The sequence below is a fragment of the Podarcis bocagei genome, assembly GCF_964188305.1.
Source record: "Podarcis bocagei genome assembly, chromosome: 5".
Taxonomy (NCBI): Eukaryota; Metazoa; Chordata; class Lepidosauria; order Squamata; family Lacertidae; genus Podarcis; species Podarcis bocagei.
In genome coordinates, this window is record NC_138129.1 from 96,862,456 (window position 1) to 96,884,449 (window position 21,994).

General features: G+C 44.6%; 1 protein-coding gene across 14 annotated transcripts in view; it reads right to left on the reverse strand.

The window, feature by feature from the left end:
* Positions 1-21,994, reverse strand: part of RASAL2 (RAS protein activator like 2) — a 256,803-nt gene that overhangs the window by 23,330 nt on the left and 211,479 nt on the right. For all 14 annotated transcript variants that reach the window (XM_081194283.1, XM_081194285.1, XM_081194284.1 and 11 more), the window contains 6 exons: positions 19,026-19,179; positions 12,472-12,570; positions 10,937-11,488; positions 8,333-8,477; positions 3,032-3,176; positions 447-683 (listed from right to left, as the gene is read on the reverse strand). In XM_081194283.1, coding sequence (XP_081050409.1) covers positions 447-683; positions 3,032-3,176; positions 8,333-8,477; positions 10,937-11,488; positions 12,472-12,570; positions 19,026-19,179 — 1,332 coding nt within the window. The remainder of the gene's footprint in view (positions 1-446; positions 684-3,031; positions 3,177-8,332; positions 8,478-10,936; positions 11,489-12,471; positions 12,571-19,025; positions 19,180-21,994) is intronic.

Genomic DNA, 21,994 nt, shown 5'->3' on the forward strand with positions numbered 1-21,994 from the left:
TGCCCTTAGGGGAGCACCATCTCCAATTACAGGGGGGGGGGAGTAAAGCAGTCAAGGGCACATTGGGGTAGGAGATGAATTAGTTTTGTAACACCAACATCTAGGGCAAGACTGGGGATGAGTCATCTGTAAACCGTAACCCAGAATGCAACCAAGCTATTTTGCCATCGCAAAAGTAACAGGGCTAGTGACATCCTTCTATCTGTAGAGCCAAATCCTAGGTCCCAATGGCCACTTTTTTGTAGCACAGTGAGCTGAAATTGGGAAGTGTGTCCTTCAAGCTGGTACAATTTCAAGCATGTTATTTCAATATGAAAACGGATTCCCATATACTTTGATAGAGCCAAGGCAAGTCAGCAGCTGTCGCCATCGGAGCATTCATAAGTAATGACACAACCCACAATGATGTGCCCTAGTTGCTCTTTTTTTGCTCTAACATCACTTACCTTGTGAAATTTGCCAGATTTTGGATAACCTTTGCAATTAGCGTGAGCGTCCGAGAGGTGCGGTCATCAGGGTACTCTTGCATGAGGTTGAAGAGACTTGGAGACATGATGGCTGGGCAGAGGAAACGGAGGAAAAGCGAGGCACTGATCAAGCGTTCACTGATATCTTGTTTCCCCCTGTTGAGGCACTGCTGCTTCCATGATGCAAACACCTCCTTCAGCTCCCGGGGAAAGACACTGGAAATGAATGAAACCGCACAAGGACATTAAGTATGCAAGCTGAACCAGCAAAGCCCTGGGTGCCACTGGGCTTGGTACAGGGTCATTCAGTGAGAGGAAGGAGAGGGGCGCTGGCAGAAATGCAGGGTCAGATGAAGACATTTGCCTATCTAATGTCATCATTCAGTGCTCTCCCCTCATTTAGTGAGGAGGGTGACGCAAACCAGCCAACCCCCACCTTGTGTGTATAACATGCTAATTTGTATGATCTACAAACATACTTACGGTATGACATACCTATTGGGAGAGATCCTGTCCTAGAGTGTACAATTCTGACAAATTAAGCACCTGTCCTTCTGATTGCACCACCAGCCCTTGCGACATTATGGGCTGGTATTCCACATGCAGGAAATGCCGCTAATTTTTTAAGCTATAGCTTTCACATTGTTATGCCGTTCATTGTAATTAAAGCACAAATTTAGGCTGGATCTCTCCTTAGGAGGTTCTTCCCAGCTCACAGCCCATTTCTGAGCATCATTTGATTCCAAAAATAGGAAGCTGCCTTATATCTGTGCATGGCACAGACAGGCAAGTTATGGAGCATGTGGGCTCCCAGAGGTGGACATGTAGCCACTTTGCTCTTCCCTGTACTTGTCCATTACTTTCAATGGGTCTACTCTAACTAGTGCTGGCTATGTCCCCAAATCTCAGATCAACAAAGCTTCTTCCCTTCCACAACATTTCTAGGAGATTCAGAATTTCATTCAATATTAGCTTGAATGTCTGGGAGTAAAGTGAGTCTCTTCTACCTCCACTTATCCTTGGTTCCAGCAGGGAACAGTGTTTAGAAGAATCGTGTGGATAATTCCCTTGCTGAATTCAGCAAGGCTATCTGTTTCTGACTTGTCCAGTGATGAAACCAGGACATTTAAAATTTTAAAACTTATTAAACATTTTTTTTTGTAATACCTTTAAGTAGCACCTATAAATATATAAAGACAATGAAGAAAAAACAAAACAAAATAACAGAAAACAGATGCCTTATGTTCTAAATAGAGGAACAAAGAGAAACTAAAGATACAGTTTATCTATCAAGAAGAAATATTTCCCCTTCTAACTTGCATAATTGCAGAACACTGATTTTCTGTTATCCAGAGCAAAACAACAACAACAACAACAACAACAACAACAACAACAACAACAAAGATTGTTTTTCTGGTTATGAATGGTTCGGTTTTGTATTTGGGGAGATTCAGATACCATTTTCCTTGTATTAGGGAGGCTTAAAAGATATTTGACTGAAGCTGACCTCAACTATGTCCCCCGCAGTGCTTTATTTTATCTTTTAGAAACTGCCATTCACTCTGAGAGAAGGTAAAGATGTGTCCTCAGGGAAACTGTTGGGGTGGGTGGTAAATGCACCCCATGACCTTAGGCCTGCTTCTTGCAGTGGGGAGGCTCCCACCCAAGACAGTATTCTTGCCAGTTCAAGTCTATTTAGCCTCTGATTAAGTCCTGTGAAACAAATACTGCCTAGAACTATGGGCAGTGCTGGGGGGGGGCGGGGGGGGGGAGAAACACAACCCCCCTCCCAATAGGGAGCTCACTCCTCACTTGCCCCCTCACATTGCTGGACTCCTGTCCTTAACATATACTGCTATTTTTCTTTCAGATATCTTAACATGTGGGGCACAGGTTGCTCACCCAGAAATATACTTTGCCCCTTTTGTGCCCCCCACAGATTTTTTTTTGTCTGGTGTTGTCTGGCTAAAACCATATTTTGATCTGCATAGTTCTATCTTTGTTTTTGCTTGTTTGGTTTTGGTTTTTGTTGTTACGCCAGAGTGTGACAAAGACAGATATGGCCTCTGTATGTATTTGATTGGCTAGCCTTGTTAGAACCTTAGTGGAACAGTAGCTGTGGAGTTATCCTTTTTGGTGTATTAGTGGGGGAAACGATTTGTATTCTTCCTTTGAACTGCCAAAGACCCCTAGCAGTCAGCTCAGCTTTAAGGAAGCTCACTTTACCCATCACAAACCTACCAAAAATCCAGTTGCATAGTCACAGTTCCACTTGACCTCTAAAGCTAATTCATCTCAATTAAGCTGCCTTGTGCTGATAAATGGGACCAGGAAGAACCCATTGAAGCCCACTCCTGGTAAGCTCAATTCGCTTCAATGGGACATGCAGTTCCTGGTTGACCGTGTCTGCGGACTCCTTTTCGCTTACTCTGCTCACAGCATGCAATCCCTGGTGAAATCATTCCTGCTGATCTTTAAAGGAAGAGGCAGGCTGTGTTTACTTTCCTTACGGTGAACCACCCCAATAAGCAAATCATCATCGGAGAAGCGTTCCCTGAACTCACCAGTAGGAGTTGATGATCTTGCAGAAGGCTAGCTCGCAACACATTTTAAGATTGGCCTGGTGATCGGCTAGCTCGCTCGGAGAACTTTTGCTGGGATCCACTTCACAGTTCTCGTCCGACTCATACAATGCCTTGATAAATTCACCTAGTAGTCGGGTGGCAATACACAGCAAATCAGGACACCGTCTTATTGAAATGTTACCTACAAAATTTCTGCTGATAGATGATGACACCACACACTCCCCCACCCTGACTTGAAGCGTAAGCTTGACCAAAGTGTGTCAAATCACTGATGTTTGGCCAAATTCTACAAAGGATGCAGAAACTTCATTCCTCTTCCCTGATTCATAATGAAGCCAACATTCTCCCTGAAGGTGGGGTACAGAAACCTCTTTGTCCCCTCCAGCAATCAGCTTATCTTCTAAAGAATGATATTAAACTAACCTTATGTCATATGACCTAGACACAGATTAGTAGTGATCGGAAGATTATTTATCCCCTTTGGAATTAAAACCATGCCACTTATGTCTGTCAACTGCTTTGGCTTATGGGTTTTGCCAAAAAACCTAAACATTCCTTTGCTGCCCTTTAATTTCAGTGGCACATAGTTTGATTCTCTCATTACAGAAAAGGATAAACAATGATTACAGTAAGTCAGCGTTCACCTTGCCCTTCATGTATAATAACTTCACTTATTTAAACTAGGTCAAACAGCTTAAGGCACTCTGCCCTCACTATCTCTGTGTCTGTGATTTTTGCAACTAGCCCATTAATTTTAAGGATGAATAGTGAATATGGACATTGACTTTCAGGAATGAAGTTAGCAGAAGCAACAGGGCAAGGCCAGTAGCTTCTTGTTATGACTCAGTGACAACCGTAATGTTGTAGGATTTGTTAGTGCGCAAGGATAGCTCCTGGGCACAGATTATCCTACCAAAATTGAGAATCACTCTCTTTATCGCATTCTGTTCTCTGCTGCTCATTGGAGAATGGCAGTAACTGTGGAGATCCAATGGGACTTGTGGCAGCACAGTCTCTCTGCTCTGTCAGTAAGTGGTAGTACAAAAATCTGGAAGTCCCAAAAACTTAAGCAAGTTTCTGGACCTCACTGCTGCACAGAAAAATAGGAGTAAGTCTTGCAGTTCCTACTGAACAGAAGGGCATACATGGAGATTTTGGCAACAAGAAAATGGCTTCTTCTCTCCTTACAGGTTATCTCAACTGCCTTTAAGCATGTGCTGATTCTCTATTTTATTTAAGATCCAAGGCTACTGCTACACAGCTTCACAAAATACGAACTGAAAATTGCATATTCTGCAGAACACATTTGAGCGAAATAACCATTTGAACATTTAATCTGAAGGATACGTATTTCAGATTTTTAATGAATTCTAAATCCTTTGCTTTGAGAGTTCAAAAGAAAAGAGAGGCTACTGCTACATCAGATGCATCTGAGCCCCAGATAGTAATCCCTAATTCCTTAAAGGTAAAGGTAAAGGTGACCCCTGACCGTTAAGTCCAGTCGCGAACGACTCTGGGGTTGCGGCACTCATCTCACTTTACTGGCCGAGGGAGCCGACGTTTGTCCACAGACAGTTTTTTCCGGGTCATGTGGCCAGCATGACTAAGCCACTTCTGGCGAACCAGAGCAGCGCACAGAAATGCCGTTTACCTTCCCGCTGGAGCGGTACCTATTTATCTACTTGCACTTTGATGTGCTTTTGAACTGCTAGGTGGGCAGGAGCAGGGACCAAGCAATGGGAGCTCACCCCGTCACGGGGATTCGAACTGCCGACCTTCTGATCGGCAAGCCCTAGGTTTTGTGATTTAGACCATAGTTCCACCTGCATCCCTAATTCCTTACTGGACCCCTTTTATTTTGACCTTTCCCAGCATTCTATCTGGATCCAGTCCCATCTCTGTAAACTGAACCCACCCATTACGTTATTTTAGAGAGGCTAATACTTCTTCAAGGTGGTTTTTCTGAGAGTTGAAAGCAGCATTGAAAACCAGACACATTGCAGCAGCTACTGAAAAACACCCCCCATGGGCCCAATGTTGTTTTCATCTGCAATTCTCTACACAGGTATCTTTGAACTGGGTAAAAACAACAACCCTGAACTATTTTTTGAAACGCAAGCAAGCACATTTTGAGCAGCCAAGAGAAATGAACGTTTACGTGCTCAACAGAGCACATTGCCACCAGCAGCTGAAATTGGGTAACTAAAGAAACAGGGGGACATTCTGAGAGCATGAAATAGAGCAATTGGGAGCATTGCTGGAATAACTACTAACAGAAAGATCCAGTTAACGTTCAAAAGAAGCATTCAAGGAAAACACAGGTGATTCAACACAGCAGATAATGAACTATGGTATAGGAGAAATGGAAAAAAGACACATGGCACAATAGGTCCCCCCCCTCCCCAAGCCTTAATATGCGACAGTACTTATTCAATTTGTTAACAGGCTGACGTACCCCGTATGTGAGGTCTCTGCTTGGAAGTGCCATTTGGAAAGCTTCATGGTAATGGGTATATTTGCATACCATAGCATCTATGGAGTGCGCATTTTGGGATTAAATAGAGAATGTTATAGTCAGGTGTTTTGTGAGGGTACTGGGATATTTTGTCAGGTGTTTTGTGAGAGAAGTTGGAGACCAGACAAGGAAACAGGCCTGTTTGCAGAGGAAGAGGAAAATGGGGAACGTGGCCTGGGAAGCACCTGACAGTGGCATGATTTACCACCAGTCAATTCTCTGAAGGGTGCCAACTTTAATAAAATATGGGGGGGGCAGGTAGGCCCCACCCCACATAATTGATCACAAGATGTGGCACACAAACACCATTTGAATGGCAATGTCTATCAACTTTGTTGGACCTGGCCCTCTCAAATATTTTATTGGGGGGCAAAGGGACTATGGCCCCTAAGAGTTGACTCCTAAGCTCTGAAGATTCAGCTCTACACCAGCCTGTGTTCTGTGTGTTTGGCCAATCTTGCCAATACATTTCTCTGAGACAATGAGGGATGTAAACTGTGTATGTGTGTGTTTATGGAGGAAACAAAATATTCTCAGGACTTGAGAGTCCGCATTAGATAAGCCTATCTTCCATAGAACGATTACTGTCAATCTGTTTCCAAGAGCTCCTTTCAGACTGGACTAACCTCAAGGAACCTGTCAGCCCGACTCAGGATATCATTGATACTATTATGCCACCAGGAATGTGACTTTAATACTCTGACTTTAATACCTCACTTTCTTTAATGGCCTTATAATAGGCTTGGTAAAAAAGGCCATGAATGCAAACATGGTTTCCCCCCTGTGAAAATATAGTGAACCACATAACAGTTTATAGTGTAAAAACGCCTAAAACTAACATAGTGCTATCCTATATATGTTTATTCAAAAATAACTCCAATCACATGTCAGTGGAAACAGGATGGCAGCCTTAAAGATTTATTTTCAATAGTCAAGATAAATTAGGTGCTCTTAAAACACACACTAATCAAACTGTTATTATACTGTGAGATCTAAGTGAAAAGGACTCTAAAAAGAATTACAATGGAAGCAGTCTTGGCTTTTGGAAAAGAAAAGCTGCAGAATCCTAATTAGCATTTTTGATCATGTCTATGATTTAAAATCTTATCTCTCCCAGTGGTATCTTGAATCGCATATTAAAAACTGCTAATTTAAAATAACTTCATATAATTACTAGACATTAAAGACTTAGAGCCAAAGGATGCAATCCAGCAGGAATCTATTTTACGCAATCTCCATTTGAATGAATGGGAGCTGGATGAGAGCACTATTTGCTCTTCCACAGTCGCCAATCCCGCACTACCAAGCTGTTGTGCAAATCCCATTCATTTCAATGGGTTTGGTGCAAGAGAGATTCCCATCAGATTGTGCCTCTAAAACCTGGATTGAAACGAATTACAGATTTTTAATTTGCTTGGGAATTCATTATTACCACAATGAGAAACATACACAGTAAGTACAGTTGGTAACTGGAAAATGAGGAAAAGACTTAAAAATGTGTACATAGGAGAAAACAGGGATGCACTTACTTGAAATTTTGTTTAATGAATAGTTTTCTGTGCAGTTTCATACTGGGGAACTTTACATACGTAGTTGCCCAGTGAATTCCACAGGGGCAATGAAGTATAATTGTCTGCCTAATTTCAGCAAATGTCCCATATGTCTGGATCCTAAAAAGTTTGATCTGGACCCAAGAGTTGTAATTCCCTCCTACCCCAAATTCACTCTGAAGAGTACAAAATATTCCCCAGGTCAGGCCTTCTGGATTGCTTCTAAGGTGTGGTTTTAACAACTTGGGAGTTATTTCATTGCGTGTCTTCCCACGCTGTTTTGGTAGTATCAGCTACCTCATGCCACATGGGTGGAGCTGTTGTCCTGGTTTTGCAAGAAGGCAAGTGTGGGAAGGGAACCACACTGTGGGTGGGCTCCATTCACTAGAGGAGTCTGATGTTACTGAAGCAGTACTGTGAGAACATTGGCACCCCCATGCCACCTAATATAGGTACACCAAAGGAGATGATAACCAGATGAATGTATGCGCGTGCACACACACACACACACACACACACACAGTCAACACCGACAACCAAATTTGAATCAAATACAGTGGTACCTCTGGTTACGAACTTAATTTGTTCCGGAGGTCCGTTCTTAACCTGAAACCGTTCTTAACCTGAGGTAAAGGGACCCCTGACCATTAGGTCCAGTCATGGCCTACTCTGGGGTTGCGGTGCTCATCTCGCTTTATTGGCCGAGGGAGCCGGCATACAGCTTCCGGGTCATGTGGCCAGGATGGCCAAGCCGCTTCTGGCAAAACCAGAGCAGCACACGGAAGCGATGTTTACCTTCCCGCCGGAGCGGTACCTATTTATCTACTTGCACTTTGACGTGCTTTCGAACTGCTAGGTTGGCAGGAGCTGGGACCGAGCAATGGGAGCTCACCCCGTCATTGCGGGGATTTGAACCGATGACCTTCTGATCGGCAAGTCCTAGGCTCTGTGGTTTAACCCACAGCGCCACCCGCATCCCTGAGGTACCACTTTCGCTAATGGTGCATCCCACAGCTGCCCCATGCGATTTCTGTTCTCATCCTGGGGCAAAGTTCTTAACCCGAGGGACTACTTCCAGGTTAGTGGAGTCTGTAACCCGAAGTGTTTGTAACCCGAGGCACCACTGTAGAAACATTTTAACCCACAGAATGAAGAAAGACCCTATTTCTGCGAAAGCATGTCAGAACAAGAATGAAGAAGCTGTTTTTCCTTTACCGAGAGCATCTTGCAGATACTTCTGTCCCACTAGCTTGAGGTATTCTTCAATGGCTTTAGTGGCAAGTGTATTCTCCCTGAAGATCAACACATCATGCTCCCCACAACGATCGACCTCGGACATCACCAAGTCAGTCAAGAAGTCCTGAAGGAGAAGCGGTTGGACAACAGAAAGGTGTTTTAACCCAAGGTAAAATGTGCAGCAGGGGTGGGTAGGATGGACTAGATAAGAAGGATAAGAGAATTGCTACATTCAATGGGGAAAGAAAGAAAAGTGGGGCCTGATTAAGCCAATAGGTTGGAGGTTCCCCACCACAGGTTCATAAAATGCCAGTGTGTTGAGCCTGCAGGCTTGTCAGAAAGGTAAGCACCACTGAGGAATACGGAGGAGGAGCAATTCCTCCCATCCCGTGCCTTCTGTAAACGGTTACCCAGGGCCACACTGGAAAATGGTTGCCAGGTTCAGATCTCAGAGAAAGGGCTGCAGCCGGGTGAAAAGCCAAGGCAATGGGTGAGAGAGTATTCCAAGGTTTCTAAAGACTGAGTGACAAGGCCAGAGCACAACCCTGACATGTCACTCGCTGCTCCCCAAAGGCCAAAGGAATACTCAGATATTGTTTTATCAAGCTCTCTTCTCTCTCTCTCTACTTATTTAAATGCATATCCTGCCTTTAATTCATCTTGGAATACAAGGCTTTGCATATGGAATACTCAGGCAGTCTCCAATCCAGGCCCTGGCCCGGTTTAAACGTCACAATAAACCAGAGTTAAATACCAATTAGGAGACTGTGAGCGTGCAGTGTACAAAACTACTTTAAGGCTCCCAGATGTTCCTTTCATTCCTCTCCTCCTCATGCCATGCCAGTCTGGCATGCTGTGATATGTGAACCAAAGCACATGGTTTGCTGCTTCTATGCAAACAAACCACAAGCAGTATTATTTTCATTAAAATAACTTCTCTACTGCCTTTCATTTCAAGAGGAAATGGTCAGTTTCTAGACAAACCACAAGTCTGGGTTCAGACATCACAACAAGCGATACTCTGGCTTGTATCCTGGTAGTACAGTAGGAGGAGGATTAGGGGAGGAACAGTGCAAGAACTGTTCAGCAGTGTGCACCAGCAACTGCTCATTCACATTAAACTACAGGTTTTAGTTTAAACCATAAAAAATATGGTTTAACGTGACATGCAAACCAGGCCATTAACTGGTCTCAGACCTGCTTAGCTTCAGCAAGGTTGGAACATCATGCATCTTCAAGACCATGTCCTGGGGAATGGGAATCATCATTGATTATGTTGTAAAAGTCTTGACTTTTCTGGGAGCTTAACATGCCAGTTATCTCAAAGAAAGCATTGATTAGCCTTCAGGATTAGATCTATACATCTCCCTGGGTCTGGGGAGACATATTTGCTTATAACATCTTGTCAGAGCCCAACAATAATGCAATGGAGGCCTCTTAAACATGCAGTAAAAACGAGTCACCTCTGACTTTGAGGGAATGCTGCATTTTGGCCTAAGATTTAATGAAAAGCATATTTTCAATTGCTAAATATATTTAAGGATGTCACTTTATACTAGGGAGCTTAATATAATTTTTGGTAACTTTAGTAATATGAACAAAAATTTACTTTGCTTTATCCATGTTATTAACAATTATTGGTGCTCAGTGGAATGCAAAGAGAGGAAGAGCACAGTTAACAATTAAATCATAAAATCCTCATATGTTCTTTCTCTTCTTAAAACTTGAGTCTTTAAAATTTTGAATTCTAATGATTCTGCAGTGTAACAATGTTAAGAAGGCAGAGCAACAGTATGCTGATAGACCCAGTGTACAGTTTGTACCAAAGAAATCTGAGGTCACTTTTCTTCATCACTTCGGGGGAATATTATGGAAGCAATGATAGCTATGAATCATGGTGGTTCAGCAAATAGTTCCTGTAACTCTCACACTAATTGGTCAGACGGAAGAAAAATGAGTTTGATTGATAGAATGCTCAAATAGTAAAGACTGGGTGTACAGGAGGAATTCAATGCTTCACTATGTTGAATGTTCAGGCGTCCTTGCACAGAGCTTTTATTGACAGGACGCATTAGGTGACTCCTGCGCTATGTTTCTGGTGCCTGGTATGAAAAAGCGTGCAATACAGCAACTTCACTGTAGTGCCTGAATGGGGCAGACCCACATGTTTCACCTTAAGTCCCATGCAGGAAGGAGGGATATAAAGTGCAAAGCACACATTTTTTAATGTCAGTGTGTTTATTTTTAAAGCAGTGGATGTCTTTGTATATAGACCCTCTCTTCTTAAAATAATACTTTTGCCGCACAATCCAATATGTGTCTAGAAGTCAGACTTCTTGAGTTCAATAGGCTTTATTCCCAGGAAAGTATGTATAGGACCACAGCCTTAATTATTCTTTAAAACACTGACCACTGTCTTTGCGTTATGCTCCGTTTCAAGACATCTATAGGTAGAGACAAATTTTGCTTTCAGGATCATAACAAGAAAGAATCAGATTAATTACTTGGCAGAACCCAATCTGCCACCATCTTTCAATAGCACTAAAAATGACACAGGGGGGCAGGAGCTCTGCATGTTCTTACCTTGGCTCTGCCAGTGCTCTGAAGAATGTGCACTAAAGCACAGGCCATCTCCTCTTTGTTCCGGACACTGATGACTGGCTCCAGAACAGAGCATAACATTGTGTAGTTGTTGGTCACAAATTCTGCAAACTCTTTGTACTGCTCCATGGGGAGGATGGTAATTGTCTGATAACGGCATTTTATCCGTATGGATGGACCTGTCTTCCCTTTATTGGGCGTGGGAGTGCTGATGGGGTACCACTTCTCCACAAATTGCCGACCAGTCACAGCAGCTATCGGGATGTTGACCAGACCCACATAGTTGTTCTTGTCCTTCTTCTTTTTCTTTTCGACATCTTTATAGATGTGGATGGTGATGCTATGGGCAGGTGGAAGGCCAGAGAACTCAAAGTGCTCTCCCCAGAAGATATTATCGTTTTTCATTTTGCTGGTTGTGCGGGCAAATAAGGTATCGTCCACGCACAACTCACAAAAGTACCTCTTCTTGGGGGCCAGGTCTTTTGCCTCGATGATCCAAAGGCGGAGCACGTTTTCGGCTCGCCGGCAGTTGTCCTGGAGAGAAAAAGGCTTATTTAGTTTACCCGAGGCAAACCTCATTGCAAGGGGCAAATACCTAACGTGTGGATGACTTCTTGTTCTACGCTGCTCTTAACTTTGATTATCACTGGTTTTATATTTAAATGCTGTGAAGGAGAGAAACTGTCCTCAAGTTTGCATAAAACACATATAAGATAAAACAATTAATCAACCATGCTCTGGGCTACAATGGCAATCAGCCAGCTGGCATGGCGAATGGTCAGGGTGTTTGTAGCCTTTATCACTCTAGGAAGGGTACAGTACTAAAAACACCTGCAAAAAAATAGCCCTCCAGAAGAACCCGCTATGAATAATTTTATGGGAGAGGATGTTCTTTTTCTACATTGTTCTGGACTGTTTGGGACTTAATAAAGCATAATTGGGAGCTTGAACTTATATCCAAGAGAAACTGGGAGCACTGCAGCTCAAGAAGAAATTTGACAGAAACAAATAAGGCCGTTTATCTCACAAGCCCTAGCTGGAAGCCAGATTTAAATGGATCTCTATAGTGGATAGTACCATTATTCATGTTGTAAAAGAGGGATTGGAAAGAAGGACCAGCAATCTAGCAGCTGATGACAGATTCTGTCAGTGGATACATTCTATTTTTAATGCAAACACCAAAATTCAAAATTCTTAGCCTCTGCCTGTTGGCCACTTTGCTAAAGAAAGAGCTCACAGGCACTTTTCCAATAAGACAAACCATGACAAGTCTCCTGGAAAACAGAAGCATTAATGAGGGTGACAGAAGACCATGTGTATCTATTAGACCTTTGTGCAAAGTGGAATCAAGTATTATTTTGTGTTATTGAAGAGTTTTCCTCTGGAGCATTGATGGCATTGCTGCCATCAACTTAATTAAATGGGTGTGCTTGTTTGGGGAAGAATGGGAGAGATCTATCACTTGGCCCAGAATGAAATTACCCCGGATGCATTAAACCACTGGATTTCCCTTATACCTTGTTTGGTTGAATTGCCCTCCGCAGGTTTTCCATCCACTTGTCTCTTTCTCCTGCTGAGGAGCAGCTGAAACATTTACTGCCACAGGAATAAGTTACCTAAAACAATTTAAAAAATAAATAAATTAAAACCAGCTAAACTCATAATTGCAACTTATGTAAAATAAGGAAGGGCATGAAAATCTTGAATATCCTACAACAAACAATTCTAGAATACTTGCCAATACTAAATTAAGAAAGCAGAGGAAGCGTGCACATGTATAAACACGCATGTATGCACATACAGAAATGTACTCATTATTTAATTCGCCTTCACATATTAAGCTTTCAGAAAAAATGGATTTGAAATGTAGGGGGATCAAAGGAGTGCATGGAGATCAGGAGGGAGCAGGGTTCACGCCTGAAATATGGTAAACTGGGTGCAGTTTCCCGCCCTCTCCCCATCCAATTCACAAGAAAAGGTCCCTCTAAACTTCTCTCCAAAAGAGAAACAACTAGAAACACGCTTTCAAAAAGCAAACAAACACAGAATGCTGATATTCCCAGGTTGCCAAGTTTTGCACTGGACATCTGATTGGATTATTAAATGACAAGGAAGCAACTAAATGACAGAAATTAAAGTTAAAATAGGGTTAAAACAACACAAGGAAAACAACAGAAAAGAAAACAAACAAGTTGGAAAGGGAAACAGAAAAGCTCAAGGTTCGATTACCTGTTCTGCTCAAATATATTACACAAAACTGCAAGTTTGTTACTTGAGTACTGTTCCCTCCATGATGTAGGGTGGTTTTTTTTGTTATTTCAAGAATTTGTTTTTATGCATTGGATGCTATTTTACTACATCAGCTGACAACATCACTTTGTGTAAAAAGCTGCTAAATAAAATAAATAAAATAGAAAGTAAAAATGGCCAAATAATTATTTTGGACCATGACAGTTTCCTTATCGTGTAATAGGGGAGCAACATTTATGATCCTAGTTGCTCTGAAATTAGTTTGAAGTACTGTACCATACTAAAGGAGCAAAGCAAAGTGCCCATGCTAACCGAACTGCTATACAAGTAGAGACGTCTGCAGGACTGCTTGCTCTTTCTGCAAGAATTATTTCACTCAGCAGACAAACCCAGGTTTCTCATAGGTATTTACATTAAATCAAAGCCTGAAGCAAACTAAAACATGTTCCCCTCTAATGAGATACCAATGCAAAGTATGTTGTAATAATTCTTGAGAGTTTCCGCCAGCAAAACAAAGTTGCCAGGACAACCAGAGAGAGAAGCAAGAACAGACCAACGTTTGTGCACAAGTTTTTACATTACATTATCTTAATTTAGGTCTATGGGACTGCACATGCACACACTTGCACACAGAAGGCTAACGCTATGCCAGTATATAATGTATTGAATCATTTTGCCTGACAAAAGATTATGATTATGTTCCAACGTTTGCACAGATTGTTAGCAGATGACGTTATGCCAGGTTAATACAGCACTTCTAAATCCATTCATTGCAACTCAGAGAAACATAACACTATGGACTTCTCAATAGCTTATGGGTGCTTGAAATAATGTTGTCTCTTTAAGGGTAACATACATTATGCGCTGGAATAGTAACAGACAGTAATTTACAGAATTACTGAATCACAAAAGGATCAAGCAGGAACGGGGGGGGGGGGGAGCCTAATTCCCTAGCTTTGCTATGCTAGAGAGGCCCGCCTACCAGATTTTTCATAGTCCTCCCTCCAGTGTTATCAATTTTTACCTTTACTGCCTTTTAAGATTATTATTCTAAGGCAGTCATGCTGCAGGAACTTTCTCCCTAAGTAGCTAGACTGGTGACTGGGAGTGGCTGCCGAGACCATATAACACCGGTCCTGAAAGACCTACATTGGCTCCCAGTACGTTTCCGAGCACGATTCAAAGTGTTGGTGCTGACCTTTAAAGCCCTAAACAGCCTCGGCCCAGTATACCTGAAGGAGCGTCTCCATCTCCATCATTCTGCCCGGACACCTTCCAGAGGTTCCCTCGCCAGGAGAAGCCAAGTTATAGGGAACCAAGCAGAGGGCCTTCTCGGTAGTGGCACCCTCCCTGTGGAACACCCTCCCACCAGATGTCAAAGAGAAAAACAACTACCAGACTTTTAGAAGACATCTGAAGGCAGTCCTGTTTAGGGAAGCTTTGAATGTTTAATAGGTTATTGTATTTTAGTGTTTTGTTGGAAGCCGCCCTGAGTGGCTGGGGAAACCCAGCCAGATGGGTGGGGCATAAATAATAAATTATTATTATTATTATTATTCCTATGTGAGACATGGACTTTTTGTGGGAGTTGCACAATGGTGGAATGGACTATGGAGACTGGCCGGCTACTGCTTTAGAAACACTTTGGAAGCTAAATACGTTCCTCCAAGTTGTCCCCCGCCCCAATCAAGTCAATTTGTATTAGTTCAGACTGCTGCTGTTTTAGTTATATATTCTGATTAACTGGTTTTTACAAATTTCCACCAAATCTTTGCTTTATGTGATTTGTAAGTACAGTGGTGCCTCGCAAGACGAAATTAATTCGTTCCGCAATTCTCTTCGTCTTGCGGTTTTTTCGTCTTGCGATGCACGGTTTCCCATAGGAATGCATTGAAAATCAATTAATGCGTTCCTAGGGAAACCGACTTCAGACCAGGTCCGGGGACAGTCTGTCCCCGGACCTATTCTGAAGGCTGGGGGGGGGACAAGGGCTTTTCTTCCCACCCCCAGCATTTTAAAAAACCCTGGGACAGCGGAGGACTTCTCCGCTGTGCGGGGCTATCTTAAAATGCTGGCGGGCGGCATTTTAAAATCGCTCCGGACAGCGGAGGACTTCTCCGCTGTCCGGGGCGATTTAAAAGCCCCTGGGAAGGCAGGCAGGGGGGACAAAGACTTTCGCCCCCTGCCCGCCTTCAGAAGGTGTTCCCGCCCCCCGCCCCACTTCGGAACAGCTTTCCAAAGTGGGGCGGATGGGGCAGGTGTCCCCGCCCCCCCGCCCCACTTCGGAACAGCTTTCCGAAGTGGGGCAGCGGGGCCAGGTGTTCCCGCCCCCCCTCCCCACTTCGGAAGAGCTTTCCGAAGTGGGGCGGCGGGGCCAGGTGTCCCCGCCCCCCCTCCCCACTTCGGAAGAGCTTTCCGAAGTGGGGCGGCGGGGCCAGGTGTCCCCGCCCCCCCTCCCCACTTCGGAAGAGCTTTCCGAAGTGGGGCGGCGGGGCCAGGTGTCCCCGCCCCCCCGCCCCACTTCGGAACAGCTTTCCGAAGTGGGGCGGCGGGGCCAGGTGTCCCCGCCCCCCCTCCCCACTTCGGAAGAGCTTTCCGAAGTGGGGCGGCGGGGCCAGGTGTCCCCGCCCCCCCGCCCCACTTCGGAACAGCTTTCCGAAGTGGGGCGGCGGGGGCAGGTGTCCCCGCCCCCACTCCCCACTTCGGAACAGCATTTTAAAATGCTGGGGGTCGGGAGCGAAGCGCTGCCGACCCCCAGCATTTTAAAATCTCCCCGTGTCCCGGGGAGGTTTTAAAATGCTGGGGGTCGGCAGCGCTTCGCTCCCGACCCCCAGCATTTTAAAATCTTCCCAGGACACGGGGAGATTTTAAAATGCTGGGGGTCTGCAGCGCTTCGCTCCCGACCCCCAGCATTTTAAAATCTTCCCAGGACACGGGGAGATTTTAAAATGCTGGGGGTCTGCAGCGCTTCGCTCCCGACCCCCAGCATTTTAAAATCTTCCCAGGACACGGGGAGATTTTAAAATGCTGGGGGTCGGCAGCGAACGCTTCGCTCCCGCCCGCCAGCATTTTAAGATCGCCCGGGGCAGGCGGGGGGGAAGGCAGGCGGGGGGGGGGAGCAAAGACTTTTGCCCCCCGCCGGCCTTCAGAAGAGGTCCTCTTCTGAAGGCCGGCTGTGGGCGAAAGTCTTTGCTCCTGACCGCCAGCATTTCCCTATGGGCTTTCGTCTTGCGAAGCAAGCCCATAGGGAAATTCGTCTTGCGAAGCGCCTCCAAAACAGAAAACCCTTTCGTCTTGCGGGTTTTCCGTCTTGCGAGGCATTCGTCTTGCGGGGTACCACTGTACGCAGGTCCTGTTTAGATCTGAAAGGTATGGCATAGGTATGGCATCTCTCTCAGTCTAACCTACCTCAAGGGCTTGTTGTGAGGCTATAATGGGAAGCAGGGAACAACCTTGTAACATTCCCCTGATCTCCTTGGAGGGCAGGTGGGATAGAAATGTGATCAATGTAATATTATAAACAAGTATTATCAAATAGATGAAATGTGTCTGCAGAAGACACCCGGGCATTTACCAAAATATTCAGATTTGAGTAGGCAAATTGTAACGAGGGATGGAGTATAAATTGGGCGGAAATTGGAATATACCGTATTTTTCGCTCTATAAGACGCACCAGACCACAAGACGCACCGAGTTTTTGGAGGAGGAAAACAAGAAAAAATAATAATCTGAATCTCAGAAGCCAGAACAGCAAGAGGGATCGCTGCTCAGTGAGGGCAGCGATCCCTCTTGCTGTTCTGGCTTCTGGGATAGCTGCGCAGCCTGCATTCACTCCATAAGACGCACACACACTTCCCCTTACTTTTTAGGAGGGAAAAAGTGAGTCTTATAGAGCAAAACATACAGTAAATAGGGTTGCCATCTTTTGAAAATGGCCTTCCCGGACAGACCTACCCTTGAGGTGGAAGCCAAATGGAAGTTTTTTCTCCCGTTGTTGCCCCACTCCTTTCCAGTGCCCGCTCTGGCCACGCAGTTTGCTGCGACTCTCTTTTTGTGAAAGGCTCCTGCTTGGTGGTGTTGGGGGGGGGGGATGTGTGACTCCAGGCAATGAGCCGCTTTTCCCTCTCAGGCCCTCAGCTTCCAAGTGGCTACCGGCAAGGTTGTGCCTGGGATCAGGCCCAGACAGGGAGGCTCGTTGATCTGCGCCTTTCCAGTCCTGCCTGGGCCTTCCCATCCGTCGCGGCTTGAGCAGCTGTTGGAGGCCGCTGCTGCTGCTGGGGAAGGCCCAGGCAGGACCAAAGAGGTCATGGAGCCGCCGGGGCAGCTGCCGCCGCCGCCCGCATCCCCTCCAACCCGGCTTGAGCAGCCATATGGCGGGATTTTCCCAGACATTCCACTGATTTCCACCCGAACACTGGTTCTGACAGCCGGATCCCAGCAACGTCTGGGAAATTCTGGTCATATGGCAGGCATAGGCAAACCCGGCCCTCCCAGATGTTTTGGGACTCCAACTCCCATCATCCCTAGTTAACAGGACCAGTGGTCAGGGATGATGGGAGTTGTAGTCCCAAAACATATGGAGGGCCGAGTTTGCCTATGCCTGACGTATGGCAACCCTAAATATAAAACTACGCCAGTTCAAAATATCTCACTACAGGACAAAGGCCGAATCACTGCAAATTTGGTCCCGGGCTTCTGTGCTGCCTGTCAGCAGCTGTCTCTTCACCCTCCTTCCCTTCTTCCAAACTAACTGCTGGTGGAAAAGGTGGAGTTGTGGCAGGGGCTGCATCTCTCCTCCCTTCTTTTTAGTTTCTAGAGTGTATCTGGGATGTTGCTGTTGCAACCTTCTGGGTGCCGGAAAGAGACGGGGAGAAAGTGACACTCAGGAGGGGGTGGGGAAGGAAGGAAGGAAGGAAGGAAGGAAGGAAGGAAGGAAGGAAGGAAGGAAATGGCATTGCCAGAATTGCCCTATCTCTAAGTAAGCTTGAGTCAAGAAAAGGGGGACAGTGACTAGCCAAGGCTGCCTGTTATCAGCTGCTCTGATCTACTGTGCCACACATACTGTACATGCCTCCCATTTCTCAGGACACTCACCAAGAAATATTGCAAAAAGCAAGTGGAAAGCAGGACTACCCCAAGCACAATTTGCCCCTTACTAATCATGGGACACGGGTGGCGCTGTGGGTTAAACCACAGAGCCTAGGACTTGCTGATCAGAAGGTCGGCGGTTCGAATCCCTGCGACAGGGTGAGCTCCCGTTGCTCGGTCATGCTGGCCACATGACCCGGAAGCTGTACGTCGGCTCCCTCGGCCAATAAAGCGAGACGAGTGCCACAATCCCAGAGTCGTCTGTAACTGGAATTAGCTGTCAGGGGTCCTTTACCTTTAATCATGACCCATACAGTCAAAACATGTAAAATAGTTCCTGATCTGGAACTATAATACTAATTCAGTCCTCGCAGGTGAAAAGACTGCTCAACTGTGGGGCAATGCTCAAAATGGCCCAGGAAGTGGTAACGCCTTTCTAAGTTCCCACTCTTACACAGCCCCGCAACTGAAAATATTTCTTTCTGTTGAAGGATTGAAGGCAGTAGCTCCAAGAACGTGAGAGTCATCTGATTATCAGATAGTCCACACCCTTCTCATGGTAAATCCCAAGCAGGCACCAATTTCCTCATCCAATTATGAAATTACAAGGAGTGAGATAAGCAACCAAACCAAGTCGGTTAAGCAATCAATTGTTCCTCCCCCCTTTCTTACTCTTATATTTCTCCCCCCCCCCGAAACAAAGGAATACATATGCTTTTTTTTTTTTTTTTACCTCAAAGCAGAAGTCGTGTCCCAGTATACTGCTATGAAGTGGCTTGACGAAGACTCTCTCTTCTGCCCCAAGATCTAATGTCTCCACAGCACTGCCTGGACTCAGCAAAGATTCATGAGAACGAGACTCTTTCAGCTTTGGTAAACCACGAGACCTGTGCAAAGACCAAGAGGGGGTGGAAATAAGACACCACACAAAAAAAGAAGGCGGTTCATAAAACAAAGTTTTCTTAAAAGCAGATTTTAAGGTGCCTCACTCCAATTGTTGGTTTTAGAAATAAGATACCCCTGACAAATGCCAGACAAGATTTGGCAGATCCAGAAACTCAGAAATATTTGACCTGTTGGCAAAATAAAACTAGACAACTAAACGCAACCATAACATGTACACACCCCACTTTCTCCAGCTACCGGCTAAGAACTCGGGATCTACAAAAAAATAAATAATATATACTAACATCTCAAACAAACATTGCTTATTTTTACAGGACCCGGGGAATTCTGCTAGTAACAATGCTGTTGATATGATTCAGCATATCTCCCTGGGAACTGCATATATTTCAGCTATAATGTGAAAATGATACATCTTAAACTGCCCCCAATTCATTTATACATCCTATAAAGCAGGGGTGGCCAACTCCGAAGAGATCTACTCACAGAGTTAAAAACTAGCAGTGATCTACCCCCTTTTGGGGAGTTCAGGTCAAAGTTGTTGAGCTTATTTTAGGAAGGAGGAAATTTTTGGGTGACTTTTTTTAGGGGAGCCAGTGATCTACCAGTGATCTACCACAGACATCCAGTGATCTACCGGTAGATCACGATCTACCTGTTGGACGTGCCTGCTATAAAGAAATGAAAAAAGCTGCTCTGGACCCCCCCCCCCGCTAAGAGTACAGGGCAGTAACGTTTGGGGTTGCACACCAGCCTGGAAGAAAGGAGCGAATGTTCATGACTAGCTCAACATGACTTAGCAAAATGGCAGACATTTGAACCTAGAGCTCTCTGGCCCAAGTCCAGCCCTATTGCCTTAACTACACCATCATTCTGGCTCTTCCCTTTCCAAGGGCAAATTTAACACATTTTGTTTCCATCTTGGCTGTGAGTCCTGCAAGACCTGCTCCCTGGCTGAAGGCCTTTTCCACCTAGGCTGGGGGGGGGGGTGTGACTGACTCCAGCTACAAAAACTAAGGCTGTTGGGGATGGGGTGTTGTTTTGGTTTTTTCCGGGGGTGGGTGTGGGTTGTTGCTGTTATTTTTTTGTATCTTTAGTTTAGATTTTATTGTGTTTTATGTGGAAACTGTTCAGTTAATTTGTGGGTTATTTAATGTCTTATTTATTGTTTATAACTACTTTTGTTATAGTGTTATTATGCATTTTTTTCATGTTGTAAGCAGCCTTGAGCATGGCTTGAACCGTGGAAAGGCAGCATAGAAATAAAATTACGCACATATGTTTTCCTTAACTACAAAATTGTTAAACTATTGAAATATATAACCAAAGTCAAATCTAAAACCTTTTCATGACAAGAGAAAACAGGGCCTCAACCTATTGGGTTATGTCTCTTTCAGTTAAAAAGCAATAGCAAGTTCATTTGGACTGAGAGCAGAAGCCAGCCTTAAGAGGTTTTCTGCAATTGCTTCTGATGGGCTGGCAGCTTTGTAGTTTGTGACGGGCTCCTGGATCTCGTGTCTCTTTTAGACTAACTTCCTTCATCCAGGTAAGCAATCCAGATTTTCACTACCACCCACTCTTGTCTGTTCCTTGGTTATGATCACCATAGTTGACATATATGTATACCAGCAGGGAGTGCCGGGCACTGCCCAGTAATTTTTAGAAACAAAAAAAAAATGTGATTTTTAAATGGATAGTGTAATTTGTGATTTTGGAACTGTCACACCAAAAATCGGATGAAGGCAAGCCAAAGGAACGCTTTGGTCCACCAACTCGATTCAAAATGGTGCACAGCATCCAAATGGTGATGAAGTCTACACCCTCCACAAACACACCTTGGGAATCCTCGTGCCAAGTTTGGCAATGATATCTCAAGAGGCAGACAAACCTATGCAAAACAACAACAATAACACAGGCGATTCAGTTCACCATATTGAATTAAAATGGTGCCCGGCATCCAAAACGTTGGAGATTGCTGCCCTCGTCTCAGAAACCTTCATTCCTAGTTTGGTGACGGTATCTCAAGAGGGGTCTGAATGCACAGAGAACCAACCAACAAACCATTTTCCAAAATATGTAGGGTATGTGTATGTATACAGTGGTACCTTGGGTTACATACGCTTCAGGTTACAGACTCTGCTAACCCAGAAATAGTACCTTGGGTTAAGAACTTTGCTTCAGGATGAGAACAGAAATTGTGCAGTGGTAGTGCGGCGGAAGCGGGAAATGCCATTAGCTAAAGTGGTATTTCAGGTTAAGAACTATTTCAGGTTAAGAACAGACCTCTGGAATGAATTAAGTTCTTAACCCGAGGTGCCACTGTACAACAGAAGATAAGCAATAAAACCAGTGCACAATAAAATGCATGACAATCAGAACAGGAATCACTCTAAAACAAACTAAAAACAAGATGCAGCCAGCAACCTTTACTCACCTACCCATGAGTCCCATTTCCAAACCCATGTGTTCACAAATGACAGAAAGAACATATATGTAACAGCTGGGTTGGTCTCCACCCAAGCAGTGTCCTGCAGGACTCTTTCCTAATCCCTAGTACATCTGATGTAAGATGCAGTCTCACTGAGCAGCGAATGCCTTAATTATATAAAAGCTTACTATTTCTCATTGTTAACTTCTCTCACTGGCCAATACTTTGCTTGGCTTCCCCCCGCCCCCTGAATTTGGTATTAGTCATGGTTGAGTGTTAAAGAAGCATTGACATTAATTATGGTTCATGCTGAGGGTTTCCTCCTAACCAGGGTTAACTCACTGTCGTGGAGTGGTACAAATGACTCAGTC